The sequence below is a fragment of the Piliocolobus tephrosceles genome, chromosome 21 (genome assembly GCF_002776525.5).
Source record: "Piliocolobus tephrosceles isolate RC106 chromosome 21, ASM277652v3, whole genome shotgun sequence".
In the NCBI taxonomy this organism is placed as follows: domain Eukaryota; kingdom Metazoa; phylum Chordata; class Mammalia; order Primates; family Cercopithecidae; genus Piliocolobus; species Piliocolobus tephrosceles.
In genome coordinates, this window is record NC_045454.1 from 44,842,763 (window position 1) to 44,856,260 (window position 13,498).

At 56.8% G+C, this 13,498-nt stretch overlaps 1 protein-coding gene across 1 annotated transcript in view; it reads left to right on the forward strand.

Annotated features, from left to right (window-relative positions):
• The window catches only part of TIMM44 (translocase of inner mitochondrial membrane 44), an 18,157-nt gene extending 4,749 nt beyond the window's left edge, over window positions 1-13,408 (forward strand). The window contains exons 3-13 of the mRNA XM_023186807.1: window positions 1,750-1,920; window positions 5,114-5,194; window positions 5,904-6,053; window positions 6,140-6,279; window positions 6,572-6,657; window positions 7,208-7,300; window positions 7,387-7,511; window positions 8,937-8,987; window positions 11,990-12,079; window positions 12,349-12,459; window positions 12,815-13,408. Of these exons, the coding sequence (XP_023042575.1) occupies window positions 1,750-1,920; window positions 5,114-5,194; window positions 5,904-6,053; window positions 6,140-6,279; window positions 6,572-6,657; window positions 7,208-7,300; window positions 7,387-7,511; window positions 8,937-8,987; window positions 11,990-12,079; window positions 12,349-12,459; window positions 12,815-12,934 (1,218 nt within the window). The 3' untranslated portion in view covers window positions 12,935-13,408. The remainder of the gene's footprint in view (window positions 1-1,749; window positions 1,921-5,113; window positions 5,195-5,903; window positions 6,054-6,139; window positions 6,280-6,571; window positions 6,658-7,207; window positions 7,301-7,386; window positions 7,512-8,936; window positions 8,988-11,989; window positions 12,080-12,348; window positions 12,460-12,814) is intronic.
• Window positions 13,409-13,498: the final 90 nt, after the last annotated feature.

Genomic DNA, 13,498 nt, shown 5'->3' on the forward strand with positions numbered 1-13,498 from the left:
GGCTGGAGTACAGTGGCGTGATCTCAGCTCACTGCAACCTCCGCCTCCCATGTTCAAGCAATTCTCCTGCCTCAGCCTCCTGAGTAGCTGGGATTACAGGCACCCACTGCCACACCCAGCTAATTTTTGTATTTTTAGTAGAGACAGGGTTTCCCTATGTTGGTCAGGCTGGTCTGGAACTCCTGACCTCAAGTGATTCGCCCACCTTGGCCCCCCAAAGTGCTGAGATTACAGGCGTGAGTCACCGCACCCAGCCTTGTTTTGCTTTTACAAGGCTTTATCTTTTTGAGCAGTTTTAGGTTTAAAAAAAAATCGGACAGAATGTCCAAAGAGTTGCCATGCCCCTCCTCTCCCATCCAGCACACAGTTTTCTATTCTTCACCTCCTGCATTAGTGTGGCGCATCTGTTACAACTGACTGGATGTTGATACATTATTATTAACAAACGCATAGTTTACCTTCTGGTTCCCTCTTGGTGGTGTAGGTTCTCTGTGTAGGCATGATTACAGTATCATAATAGTAGTTTCACTGCCCTAAAATTTTTCTGTGTTCCCCTCACTCATCTCACCCTCTCCCTGCCAACCCCTGGCAACCACTGATCTTTTACTGTCTCCAGAGTTTTGCCTTTTCCAGAATGTTCTATAGTTGGAATCAGACAGTATGTAGCCTTTTCAGATTAGCTTCTTTCACTTACTGTGATATACATTTAAGGTTCTTCTATGTCTTTTCACCGCTTGAGAGCGTATTTCTTGTTTTTTTTTTAAATTATTATTATTATTATTATTATTTATTTTGAGATGGAGTCTCGCTCTGTCCCCCAGGCTGAGTGGCACGATTTCAGCTCACTGCAGGCTCCACCTCCTGGGTTCACGCCATTCTCCTGCCTCAGCCTCCCAAGTAGCTGGGACTACAGGTGCCCGCCACCACACCCGGCTAATTTTTTGTATTTTTAGTAGAGATGGGGTTTCACCGTCTTAGCCAGGATGGTCTCGATCTTCTGACCTCATGAGCCCCCCACCTCGGCCTCCCAAAGTGCTGGGATTACAGGCATGAGCCACCGCGCCCAGTCTTTTTTAAAAATTATTTTATTTTATTTTATTTTATTTGAGATGGAGTCTCACTCTGTCACCCAGGCTGGAGTGTAGTGGCATAATCTTGGCTCACTGCAGCCTCTTCCTCCCAGGTTCAAGCAGTTCTCGTACCTCAGCCTTCTAAGTAGCTGGGACTAAAGGCACACACCACCATGCCCGGCTAACTTTTGCATTTTTAGTAGAGATGAGGTTTTACCATTTTAGCCAGGCTGGTCTCAAACACCTTACCTCAGGTAATCTGCCCACCTCAGCCTCCCAAAGTACTGGGATTATAGGCGTGAACCATCGCGCCCGGCCTGTTTTTTAAATAGGGTGCTATGTCGCCTAGGTTGGTCTCAAACTCATGGCCTCAAGCAATCCTCCCTCCTCAGCCTCCTAAAGTGCTGGTATCACAGGTGTGAGTCACTGCACCTGGCTGAGAGCTCATTTTTTTTCAGCACTGAATAATATTCTGTTGTCCGGATATACCACCCTTTTATCACCTGCTGTTTCTTTGTCTTTTATTATTATTATAAAAGAGATAGCTAATCATCATTAAATGTTCATCAACAGAAAAGAGAACATTTAGAAAAATCCCTCAGAGTCCCTCTGTGGGGCAGTTCATTGCATGTTCTTCTAGTATGTTCTTTAAATTTTTTTTCTTGTACATTCTTTCTAGTCCAGATCATATTCTTCTGGAAACAGAAAAGGCTTTCTGTCCGGCTTGCTAGATAATGTCAAACAAGAATTAGCCAAAAACAAAGAAATGAAAGAAAGTATAAAAAAATTCCGTGACGAGGCCAGAAGGCTAGAAGAATCAGACGTGCTCCAGGAGGCCAGAAGGAAATACGTGAGTTTCTTTGCTGCTTTTTTTTTCCCCCACCTAGGCTGGAGTGTAGTGGCGCGATCTTGACTCACTGCAACCTCCGCCTCCCAGATTCAAGTGATTCCCCTGCTTCAACTTCCTAAATAGCTGGGCTTACAGGCAGGCACCACCACGCCCAGCTAATTTTTGTATTTTTAGTAGAGACGGGGTTTTACCATGTTGGCCAGGCTGGTCTCGAACTCCTGACCTCAAGTGATCCACCCTCCTAAGCCTTCCAAAGTGCTGGGATGACAGGCGTGAGCCACCGCATTAGGCCCCTTTGCTTCTTACCTTTCTTGGTTGATGTGTTTGTTTCCAAGGCCAGGGTCTCTCCAGGCCAGGGACTCTCCAGGCCAGGGACAGCCAGAGGAGCTCAGAGCTGGATGGCTGGGGACAGGGTGGCTTGTGAGGAAGTGAGGTCATTGCTCTGATGCACTAGTGAGAGGGAGCCAGGGGATAGGAGCGGATCTCCAGGCCTCTGGGTTCTGCCATGTGACCATGCAGCATTCTGTACAGCTTGAAGCATGGTCCCCAGACCAGCAGCAGTGGCTGCTCCTGGGAAGGGATGAGCAGTGCAGAGGCTCACACCCTCCTAAACTGCCAGGCCAGCACCCGCATCTTCACAGGCCCGCAGGCAATTCATGCACACCAGCTTTGGGCTGCAGCACTCCTGAGAGCTCCCAGCTGTAGCCCTCTGAGTGGAGCTGGGTGGAAACTGGGTGATGGCGCTGGTATAATTATTTTATTTTATTTTATTTTGTTTTGTTTTGTTTTATGAGATGGAGTCTTGCTGTGTCACCCAGGCTGGAGTGCAGTGGCGCCATCTTGGCTCACTTCAACCTCTGGCTCCTGGATTCAGGTGATTCTCCTGCCTCAGCCTCCCGGGTAGCTGGGATTACAGGCGCCTGCCACCACACTGAGCTGATTTTTTTTGTTGTTGTTTTTTGAGACAGAGTCTTACTCTGTTGCCCAGGCTGGAGTGCAGTGGTACGATTTGGCTCACCACAACCCCTGCCTCCTAGGCTCAAGCAATTCTCCTGCCTCAGCCTCCTGAGTAGCTAGGATTACAGGCACGTACCACTACTACCCAGCTAATTTTTGTATTTTTAGTAAAGATAGGGTTTCACCATGTTGGCCAGGCTGGCCTTGAACTCCTGACCTCAAATGATCCACCTGCCTTGGCCTCCCAAAGTGTTGAGATTACAGGTGTGAGCCACTGCGCCCAGCCCTGTATTTCTTTTTGTAGAGATGGGGTTTCACCATGTTGGCCAGGCTGGTCTCAAACTCCTGGCCTCAAGTGATCTGCCCGTCTCAGGTTCCCAAAGTGCTGGGATTACAGGTGTGAGCCACTGCTCCCAGCCTGTGATTATTAATTGTCACTTCTCTTCTTGAGCAGCTGCCAAGCCCTGGCTTCTGGGAATGGCTCTGCGTTCCTTTATTTGTAAGGGCCCTGCGAGGCGGATACCGTGTCCCCATCTTAACAATGAGTGCTGAGCCTGAGATGCACCTGCCACGTGTCCCGTGGATTTTGGTTTGGTTTGGTTTAGTTTGTGGGTTTTTTTTGTTTGTTTTTTGTTTTTCTCTTTTGAGATGGAGTCCCGCTGTGTCACCCAGGCTGGAGTGCAGTGGTTCGGTCTCGGTTCACTGCAACCTCCACCTCCCTGGGTTCAAGCGATTCTCCTGCCTCAGCCTCCCGAGTAGCTGGGATTAGAGGCGTGTGCCACCACGCCCGGCTAATTTTTGTGTTTTTAGTAGACATGGGGTTTCATCATGTTGGCCAGGCTGGTGTTGAACTCCTGACCTCAGGTGATTCATCCACCTTGGCCTCCCAGAGTGCTGGGATTACAGGCGTGAGCCACCGTGCCCAGCCTAGTTTGGTTTTTTGAGACAGGGTCTTGCTCTGTCACCCTGGCTGGAGTGCAGTGGTGTAATCACAGCTTACTGCAGTCTTGACCTTCCCATGTTCAGGTGATTCTCCCACCTCAGCCTCCTGAGTAGCTGTGACTAAAGGCATGGGATACCACGCCTGGCTAATTTTTTTTATGTTTCTTTTTTTTTTTTTTTTTGAGACGGAGTCTCGCTCTGTTGCCCAGACTGCAAGCTCCGTCTCCCGGGTTCCCACCATTCTCCTGCCTCAGCCTCCAGAGTAGCTAGGACTACAGGCGCCCGCCACCTCGCCCGGCTAGTTTTTCGTATTTTTTAGTAGAGACGGGGTTTCACCGGGTTAGCCAGGATGGTCTCGATCTCCTGACCTCGTGATCCGCCCGTCTCGGCCTCCCAAAGTGCTGGGATTACAGGCTTGAGCCACCGCGCCCGGCCTAATTTTTTTATGTTTCTAGAGACAGGGTCTCTCCATGTTGCCTGTGGTGGTCTCGAACTCCTGGGCTCAAGTGCTCCTCCCATCTCAGCTTCCCAAACAGCTGGGACTATAGCTTACATGCCCAGCCCTTCTTTATCATGAATGCAGAGGTCATCTGAAGACAGAGCAGGCTGAGTTTGGAGTGGGATGGATGGGGCGGGAGACGTAAGACCAAGCTGTTGTAGCTGGAGGCTGGATGAGGGGCACAGTGATGACAGGCAAGGCCACCTCCGACCACTGAGTGAAAGGCGAAGGCTGGGCCTCCTGTTCTCAGGTGGTAGCTGCCAAGCAGGGGCCCGAGTCTGCCGGCCTCTGGGCACAGAGCTCACCGTTGCGGATACCCTCAATCCAAGCCATATGGGCAGCCAGGGGCCCTGGAGGCAGCGCGTGCTGGCAGGTGCGGGGACGGAGGGGCTGCTGAGAAAATGCCTCTTGGACCTTTGGCTATAAGAGAAATGTCACTGCCGTGTCAGAACACACAGACTTAAAGACACAACGCTTGGCCGGGCACAGTGGCTCACGGCTCTAATCCCAGCACTTTGGGAGGCCGAGGCAGGTGGATCACTTGAGGTTAGAAATTTGAGACCAGCCTGGCCAATGTAGTAAAACCCTGTCTACTGAAAATACAAAAATTAGCCAGGCATGGTGGCGGGCCCTATAATCCCAGCTACTTGGGAAGGTAGGGCAGGCAAATCACTTGAACCTGGGTGGAGGAGGTTGTAGTGAGCTGAGATCATGCCACTGCACTCCAGTCTGGGCAACAGAGTGAGACGTCGTCTCAAAAAAAAAAACAAAAAGGACACAATGCTCTTTACCTAGAAAACCATCGAGTCAGAAACCATGCGGACGAGCGAGGTGCTACGGAAGAAGCTTGGGGAGCTGACGGGCACCGTGAAGGAGGTAACAGTGCCATGCCTGCCTGGAGCTGCTGGGGCCATCGAAGTCCCTCAGCCGCCGGAGGCTAGAGGAAAAGTCGGATCCTGGGTGGGAGTGGCTCGGCAGCAGTGGGTGGCATGGGGCGTGCTGCCACCCTCATGAAGCTTTCAGGAGTTCTGGGCACACGCAGGGTGAGGTCACACTGGCAACCCTGCATGACAGTTGACCCGGTAAGTCGGCAGCAGTAAGTGCTACTAGCCAGGACTCGAGGAGAACATGACAATGTATTTCCTGCCTAAAAATAGGAGGGGAGGGGCCGCTTCCACCGCCTCCGAGGGTAGAGGCAGGAGCGAGGATTCCTGGGGTGCTGCGGGCTCTCCTCTGTTGCTTGTTCTGTCCAACTTTGTCCAGCACGGGGCGCCCTGCCCGCCCTCCTTTCCCTGGGATCCCCTCCTTGGGAATCCTTGCTGCCAGGCAGTTCCCGGGTCTCCAGAGGACTCCTCCCCATTTTGGAGAGGGACCAGTTGACCCCGCGTCTCACTCAGAGCCCAGGGTCCAGCACCCCGGAAGCCATGGCGGTGTTCTCATGGCTCTGGACACAGGAGCACAGAAGGCCTCTGCCGGCCTCAGGGAGCCAGATCTGCCCTTCTCTCTGGCAGGAATTAGTTCCTTCTGCCCACCCCCTGCCCCCAGGGCCGGTGCCAATGCCCCCTCTCTGTGTCTGTCTCAGTAGAGCCTTCATGAAGTCGGTAAAAGTGATCTGGGCCGGAAAATCAAGGAGGGTGTGGAAGAAGCAGCCAAGACAGCCAAGCAGTCAGCCGAGTCGGTATCCAAAGGTGGGGAGAAGCTGGGCAGGACGGCGGCCTTCAGAGCCCTCTCCCAGGTAAGCCCAGGCCTGGGCCAGGGCGTGCAGCCTGGGGCGGCTGAACCCCGGACACCCACCCCAGCCCTGCTGTGCCTCCCTCGCAGGGGGTGGAGTCCGTGAAGAAGGAAATTGACGACAGCGTCCTGGGGCAGACGGGGCCCTACCGGAGGCCCCAGCGACTCCGGAAGAGAACGGAGTTTGCGGGAGAGAAGTTCAAGGAGGAGAAAGTGTTTGAGCCAAATGAGTAGGTGCCAGCCTGTGGCCCTCGCTGCCCCCATTTTGGGCAGCTTTCACTGCTGTCTATTTCGGGCGCCCACCAATGGTTCCCTCCTGGGTCCATTTCTTGAGTTTGCCTTTTGCCCAAGGTTCCTGGCTCCCTCGAATTTGAGGGTGAGAGGTAAGGGCGGGGTCCTCAGAGCCCCTAGGTTTGAGGTCTCAGCTGCCCGCTGTCCTCTGCTGCCCCTCCCTGCAGCCACAGGAGGGCACAGGGTGGGCCCGGCGCCACCGCTCACCCCAGCGCCCACTCTCTTCCCCAGGGAGGCCCTGGGGGTCGTGCTGCACAAGGACTCCAAGTGGTACCAGCAGTGGAAGGACTTCAAGGAGAACAACGTGGTGTTTAACCGTGAGTGAGGGTGTCTCGGAGGGCAGGTGACTGTGTCCCGGGCAGTCGGCGGAACGCAGGGTGATCCCCCTGCATTGGGCACAGGACGGAGCCCCATTTTGCAGAGGAGGCGGCCAGGGTCAGAGTGGGCCGGTCACTTCTTTGCGGTCACCTGATGGTGCGGTGTAGATTCTGCCTCCAGAAGCCAGGCGCTCCCTCAGAAGCACAGTCAGGGCCCCGAAATGAGCCGCAGGCCCCGTCCCTTGTCCAGTGCGGACTGCTAGAGGCCTGTGTTTCCTTTGTAGTGAAAGCAACAGCCAGCGGGGTGGCGGCCCATAACTTATACAGCCCCGCTAGGGCCGCAGCTGAGGTGCCTCTGCGCCTGGCCAGGTAGGTGGGCAGGCAGCGGTCCCCAAGCACATGAGGATGCAGGCCCACAGCCATCCCCTCCCTGACCCCACCCGTGTCAGGGTGGATCCCGCAGGGGCCACAGAGAGCCCCTGGAAGCTGTGAGAGAGGGGCGTGTTTCTGGAAGGGGCCCCTTCTCCAGCAGCTGCCTTGTCATCCACAGGGTTCTTCGAGATGAAGATGAAGTATGATGAAAGCGACAATGCGTTCATCCGGGCATCCCGGGCCCTTACGGACAAGGTCACCGACTTGCTGGGTGAGTGAGTCATCCCCGGACCCCGAAGGCTGGTGGTGGGGCGGGGTCCCTGGCCCTCCCCAAACTCCCGGCTCCACTCCCTGCAGGGGGCCTGTTCTCCAAGACAGAGATGTCGGAGGTGCTCACAGAGATCCTCCGGGTGGACCCGGCCTTTGACAAGGACCGGTTTCTGAAGCAGTGCGAGAACGACATCATCCCCAATGTCCTGGAGGTGGGTGCCGCGCCCCCAGGAACCCTCCCAGGCGGCAGGTCCTGGCTTCACCACCTCCCCCGCCCCAGCCGGCACCCTGGGTGCTGCCAGGGAACTCCGCTGCCGAAGCTGTTTTCTGAGGAGGCTGGTTGCACACGGGCTCCTGCCTGGCTGCAGCTGCCCCACGAGCTATGCCCGAAGCCCTTCCTGGGCCTTCCTGGCACCTCCACCAGGTGCCGTTTCCTTCACTCCTCCTGCCTGAGGCTGTTGTTCCCTTGAGGTTCCTGGGAGCAGCTGCTGGAGTCTAGGGTTTATTTCAGGTGCCTGGAGCCCCTCGCCCCTTGGGAGAAGTGGGCATCCGTCCTCAGACATCAGAGCTGGCCCCAGGCCACCTCTGACCCAGACCTGCGGCCAAGGGGGTTCCCTCACGGTGCCGTCCCTGGCAACCAGACCCTCATTGGGCTTATAGATAAGGGTAGCTTGCTCAGGGTCATGCTGCAGCCCGCCCCCTACAAGCCTCTCCCTGAGGTCGGCGGCCTCTTGTCTTCCCTGCTGCCTCTGCCTCTCTGCAGCCCCCAGGATGCAGGAGGAGCCTGGACACCTTCGGCCCAGTCGGGCCAGGCCTCTGGGAGGCCCTTCATGGGACTCTCCATCCTTGGCCCCGCTGGCCGCCGTCCAGCGTCCTCTTCCTCCTCCAGTTTCCCGTATCCTTCCCGCCACTTCAGGCAGGGCTGGGGGGCGGTGCAGATGGGCGCCGTGCCCCAGAACAGCAGCCTGAGCGCCGCAGTGCCTTCCGGGATGGGTGGTGGGTGCCGAGTGTTCTGGCCACCCGCCCCTGCCGCTCACAGTTTTCACCACCAGCATCCGGCTCCTTCGCGCTCTTCTCCCCGCTTCAGGCGCCTCCCTCCCCCGCATCGGATCCGGCCCAGGCTCTGGGATCCTGTGGAAGCAGCTCCCAGCGCAGTCACGCCCCCTGCAGCCCACCCTCCCTCTCGCTGCCCCCAGCAGTTAGGAGGCAGCCGATCCCATGGTGGGCCTTGCAGTCCGAAACGTGGTCCTGTGGGGGACAGAGGACGTGGGCTCACTGCGGGAGCCGGAGTGTGGGTCCTCATCTCCCTGGCTCGGATTCCTGACCAGGCTGAAAGCTAGGTCCCCAGCCACCCCAGCCAGACCCCCGGTTCCACGGGGTCCCCCCCCGGGGTGCCTCCTGGGTGGTAATCCACAGGCTGCCCTCCGCCTGTGCCCAGGCCAGAGCCAGGCACTCACCCCAGCAGGGACGGGCCTGGGGAGGGACACCCAGTGCCACAGCTCCACCTGTGTCCCACAGGTGGCAGCTGGGGGTGTCCAAGGAAACCCCCTGCATCACTGGAGAATGTTCCTAGGACCTTGCCTGCTGCCTGAAAAGCCCATTCTCGTTCTGGTGCTTATTTTCCCCTTCCTTTTTAGGCCATGATTTCTGGAGAGCTTGACATTCTCAAAGACTGGTGCTATGAAGCTGTGAGTACTTCCTTTTTTTTTTTCTAAGGCCTAAAAAATCACCATGGAGAAGTTCCACTTTGGTGGCTCCATTAGGGTAGCTCCCGACAGGCAGGACTTGGGCTCCTGGTGGGGGGGATCCTCATGTCTCACCCTCCGAGAGCCTGACACCGCCCACCCCGACCTTCCATTCCTCAGCGTGTTACACATCTGGGCTCTCAGGCTGGACACCGGGTCACCCGCCAGTCCTTTGCTCCCAGACTGTAAACTCGGTTAGGGAGAATCCTTCTCTGGGCTGGTGTCTAAGAGATGGCTGGCTGGGGGTGTGCCCTGGGCCTGTGAGAGATCACAAAGCCGCCCATTTTACTGGGCCTTTTTTTTTTTCCTCTAATCTTAAAGTAATTTTGGTCAGATCTGGGTGCTGTGGCCCATGCCTTCCGTCCCAGCAGCCCAAGGCGTTTGAGCCCAGGCATTCAAGACTAGCCTGGGAAACAGCAAGATCCCATCTCTACAAAAAAATTTAAAATGAGCCAAGTGGCCGGGTGCAGCGACTAACGCCTGTAATCCCAGCACTTTGGGAGGCTGAGGCAGGCGGATCACTTGAGGTCAGGAGTTCGAGACCAGCCCGGGCAACATGGTGAAACCCCATCTCTACTAAAATAAAAAATTAGCCAGGCATGCTGGTGCACGTCTGTAATCCCAGCTGCTGGGGAGGCTGAGGCAGTAGAATTGCTTAAATCCAGGAGGTGGAGGTTGCAGTGAGCCAAGGTTGTGCCACTGTACTTCAGCCTGGGCAATAGAGCAAGATTCGGTCTCCAAAAAAGAAAAAAATGAGCCAACCGTGGTAGCAGGCACCTGTTGTCCCATCTATTAGAGAGGCTGAGGTGGGAGGATCACTTGAGCCCAGGAGGTCAAGGCTGCAGTGAGTCATCGCACCACAGCACTCCAGCCTGGGCGACAGAGCAAGACACTGTCACTAAGGAAATAATAGGCCGGGCGTGTTGGCTCACGCCTGTAGTCCCAGCACTTTGGGAGGCTGAGGTGGGCATATCACCTGAGGTCAGGAGTTCGAGACCAGTCTGGCCCACATGGTGAAACCCCATCTCTACTAAAAATACAGAAATTAGCCAGGCCTGGTGGTGGACACCTGTAGTCCCAGCTACTCAGGAGGCTGAGGCAGGAGAACTGCTTGAACCCAGGAGGCAGAGGTTGCAGTGAGCCAAGATTGCACCACTGCACTCCAGCCTGGGTGACAGAGCGAGACTGTCTGGAAAAAAAATAAAAAGGAAATAATAATTTTAGTGAAAGAGAGTCCCAGGAGAGGTGATTGCAGCCGTGAAGCAAAACGAGGTCTTCGGGGGCCTGACTGCCCTGTTTCAGGTGGCTGCAGTGGCCTGGGGTGCATGCTGGGGCCGGGGGTCAGGGAGAGTGTGGGTCTCCCACATGACTGTGGGGGCTGGGAGCCAAGTGGGGTTTGAAGGCGTCACCCACCCCACTTCCCAGGCCAGAGCAGAGTCCTGTGCTCACCTCCCAGGAGTCGTGAGAATGAAGTGTGATCACAGAAACCAGGGCAGTGCTGGCCTCGGGCCAGAGGGAGCCCGCAGAGGTAACCCTGGTAACCAAACAGCCCCTGGAAGGGTGGGGGGAGCTTTCATCGGTGACCTGGGGCCGCCACCTATGGGGGCGCAGGTGAGGTTATGGCACTGGGTGCCCCTCCCCAGGCCCCGGGGAGCCTCCAGGGCATGCCGAGTTTCTCGGACCCATTAGCTGTCCTCACCACACGATCCTGAAACACAGATCCAAACAAAACATCGACAGTCTTCCCACACGGGGAAGGAGCTGTGTGTCCTGATGAGGCCCCAATTGCTTCTGGGAGTCAAAGCTTGGGGTTCGGGGGCCACCAGCAGCACCGCGTACCTGGGGTCCGGTCCAGCTGTCTGCCCCATCCCTGGCAGCCTCCCTCTCCCTGCCCCCGTCCATCCCCATGGGGCCGGCCCCCAGCTCCCGTCTCCTCAGGCCACCTCATCTCACCCTATTCGCTCCCCGACCTGTGTGTTCCCCTGGCTTCTTCGTATTAAGCGATCCAGAATCTTTCTTGGCTAATTCTATTCTGTACCCAGCTCATAAACAACTTGGAAAAAGCAGAGGAGAAGATGTCAGATTTTCTTTTTAAATACTCCCCTGCATGGTGACTAATCCAGCAGGCATTTATGAGTTTCGACGTAGATTTTTTTTTTTTTTGGTGTTTTTTTTTTGTTTTTTGTTGTTGTTGTTGTTGTTTTGTTTTGTTTTGACCTTGAGACCATTGCGCCACAGCTGGCTCGCTTTGTCGGTGAGCTGCTGGCGCCCTGGAAACAGCTGAAGCTCCAGCCACATCCACAGAAGTGTTTTTAAAATGTCACCTTTGAGAAACTGAACAAGTAGGATTGGCTCTGGGTTCTTTTTTCCTCCCCTCCGCGGATCAGTCATTTCCATAAAAAGTAGATGCTATCGGAACATCTCATGGTTTCATGCCAAGCCCAGAGAAACCTCCAGTGAAAACGTGTCTTGGGGGCTGCTTCCTGTGCCTGGCAGAGGCGCAAGGGGGTTGAGGGTGACACTGGGGGCTGGTCAGTGACAGAGGCAGCCTCGGGCTGAGGACGGATCCTAGAAGAGGCGTTTGATCTCAGGCCAAGATTCAGAGTGTGGTGAATATGGAAGTATTAAAGATCAGCCAAGGGGCCGCCAGCTTAGCTCTGGGAGTGGATGTGGGCTTTTGTTCCAAGAGAATCACCCACTTTGCTGATTAATCCTGTTTTCACTGGGTCATCTGGGTAGAGTGTGGTTCCCAGGAGAGGGAAATGTGTGATCTGGGCCAGTAAGTGGGTGGCACCTGCCTTCCCACTTGGACTTCAGTTCTTGGCCTCTGCCATTGCTGGCTGGCGGCAGGGCGCCCGGGCGCCAGGGCGTGTGGGCAGCGGCTGTGTGTGGCGTGGCGCCTGTCCTGGGTGGCATCACCCAGACGTGTCGGCCTCTCATTGCAGACTTATAGCCAGCTGGCCTACCCCATCCAGCAGGCCAAGGCGCTGGGTCTCCAGTTCCATTCTCGCATCCTCGACATTGACAACATTGACGTAAGCACCTCTCGCAGTAGGGGCCCGGGCCACCATCGGGAGTGGGAACTATGGCCCAGACAGGGCCCAGGAGGTGGCCTTGCCAGGGGCTGGGGGCCATGTGCTGATCCGAGAGGTCTTGGGCTTGTCCCAGGGGAGGGTCTCAAGGGAGGCCTGGGCCTGGTCTGAGAGGCAGGGCCCACGGGGAGGGCCTGGTGCTGGGCCTGGTGCTGGAGCCTTCTCCCAGCACGGCCGTCCTCTGAGGCCCACCCCTCTCGGCCCCTCTGCAGCTGGCCATGGGCAAGATGATGGAGCCGGGGCCGGTGCTCATCATCACCTTCCAGGCGCAGCTGGTGATGGTGGTCCGGAACCCCAAAGGCGAGGTGGTGGAGGGTGACCCGGTGAGTGCGGGAGCGGAGCGGGGCGGGGCGGGCAGACGGCACCGCCTGGCCCCAAGATCTGTGTGTGGCCACCCGGCAGGGACCCCAGCTCAGAGCCCCAAAGCCCTGGGACTGGGTGGGGATGCGGAGAAACCCCCGGGCCAGAGTTTGGGGTTGAGGGAGGCTGGAGACCAGCAGACCTGTCTTTTTTTTTTCACCAAGGCCTGAGTGGTTCCTGAGCCTAGGCAATTGTGCTGGCCTCGGCTCCCAGCCCCCCGGGGAGGTTGCCAGTCTGCCCCACAGAGCCTGGCCCCTCCCAGAGCCGCCTGGGTTGTCTCACCCCTCTCAACAGCATCCTTCCCACCCCACCCTGCAGGACAAGGTGCTGCGGATGCTGTACGTGTGGGCGCTCTGCCGAGACCAGGACGAGCTCAACCCCTACGCGGCCTGGCGGCTCCTGGACATCTCAGCCTCCAGCACCGAGCAGATCCTCTGAGTGCGGTGCCACAGCCAGGGAGCCCTGGGCTGGGTCATCAGGCACAGAGGCACCGGGACACCACCTGCAGCAACTCTAGACCTCTGGGAACAAGACTGTGGGCTCTGCCCCCAGCTCTGCCAGAAGAGCTGCAAGACCAGCTGGCCGGGGAGGGGACAGCGGGCTGCTGCGGGTACCTGGCAGCTGGAGATACTCCCCCCAGGGCCGGCCCCTGCGCTGTTGCTCTGCCCTGCAGGGGTCCCGGTGCCTGGTCACCTGGGGTGCACACAGGCCACACAGTGCCAAGAGGCCCCAGGGCCCAGGGCCCAGGGACTCCTTCCACAGCAGGGTGGGACCCGGGACCCACTGCTCAGTGGCCCGCTGGCCACGTCAGCCAAGCCACTTTAGATCCATTTTTTATTTTAACAGTGCTCTTCCATTCTGTGCATAAGCCTGAGACTTGGAAAGAATAAAACACCGAATTGCAGAAGAGCAGCTCCGGAGTCTGAAGTGTCTTCTCTGGCGCGGGAGTGGCCGGGGCGAGGGTGGGGGTGGGAGCGGGCGGCTGCTCTGGGAGGCGGTCAA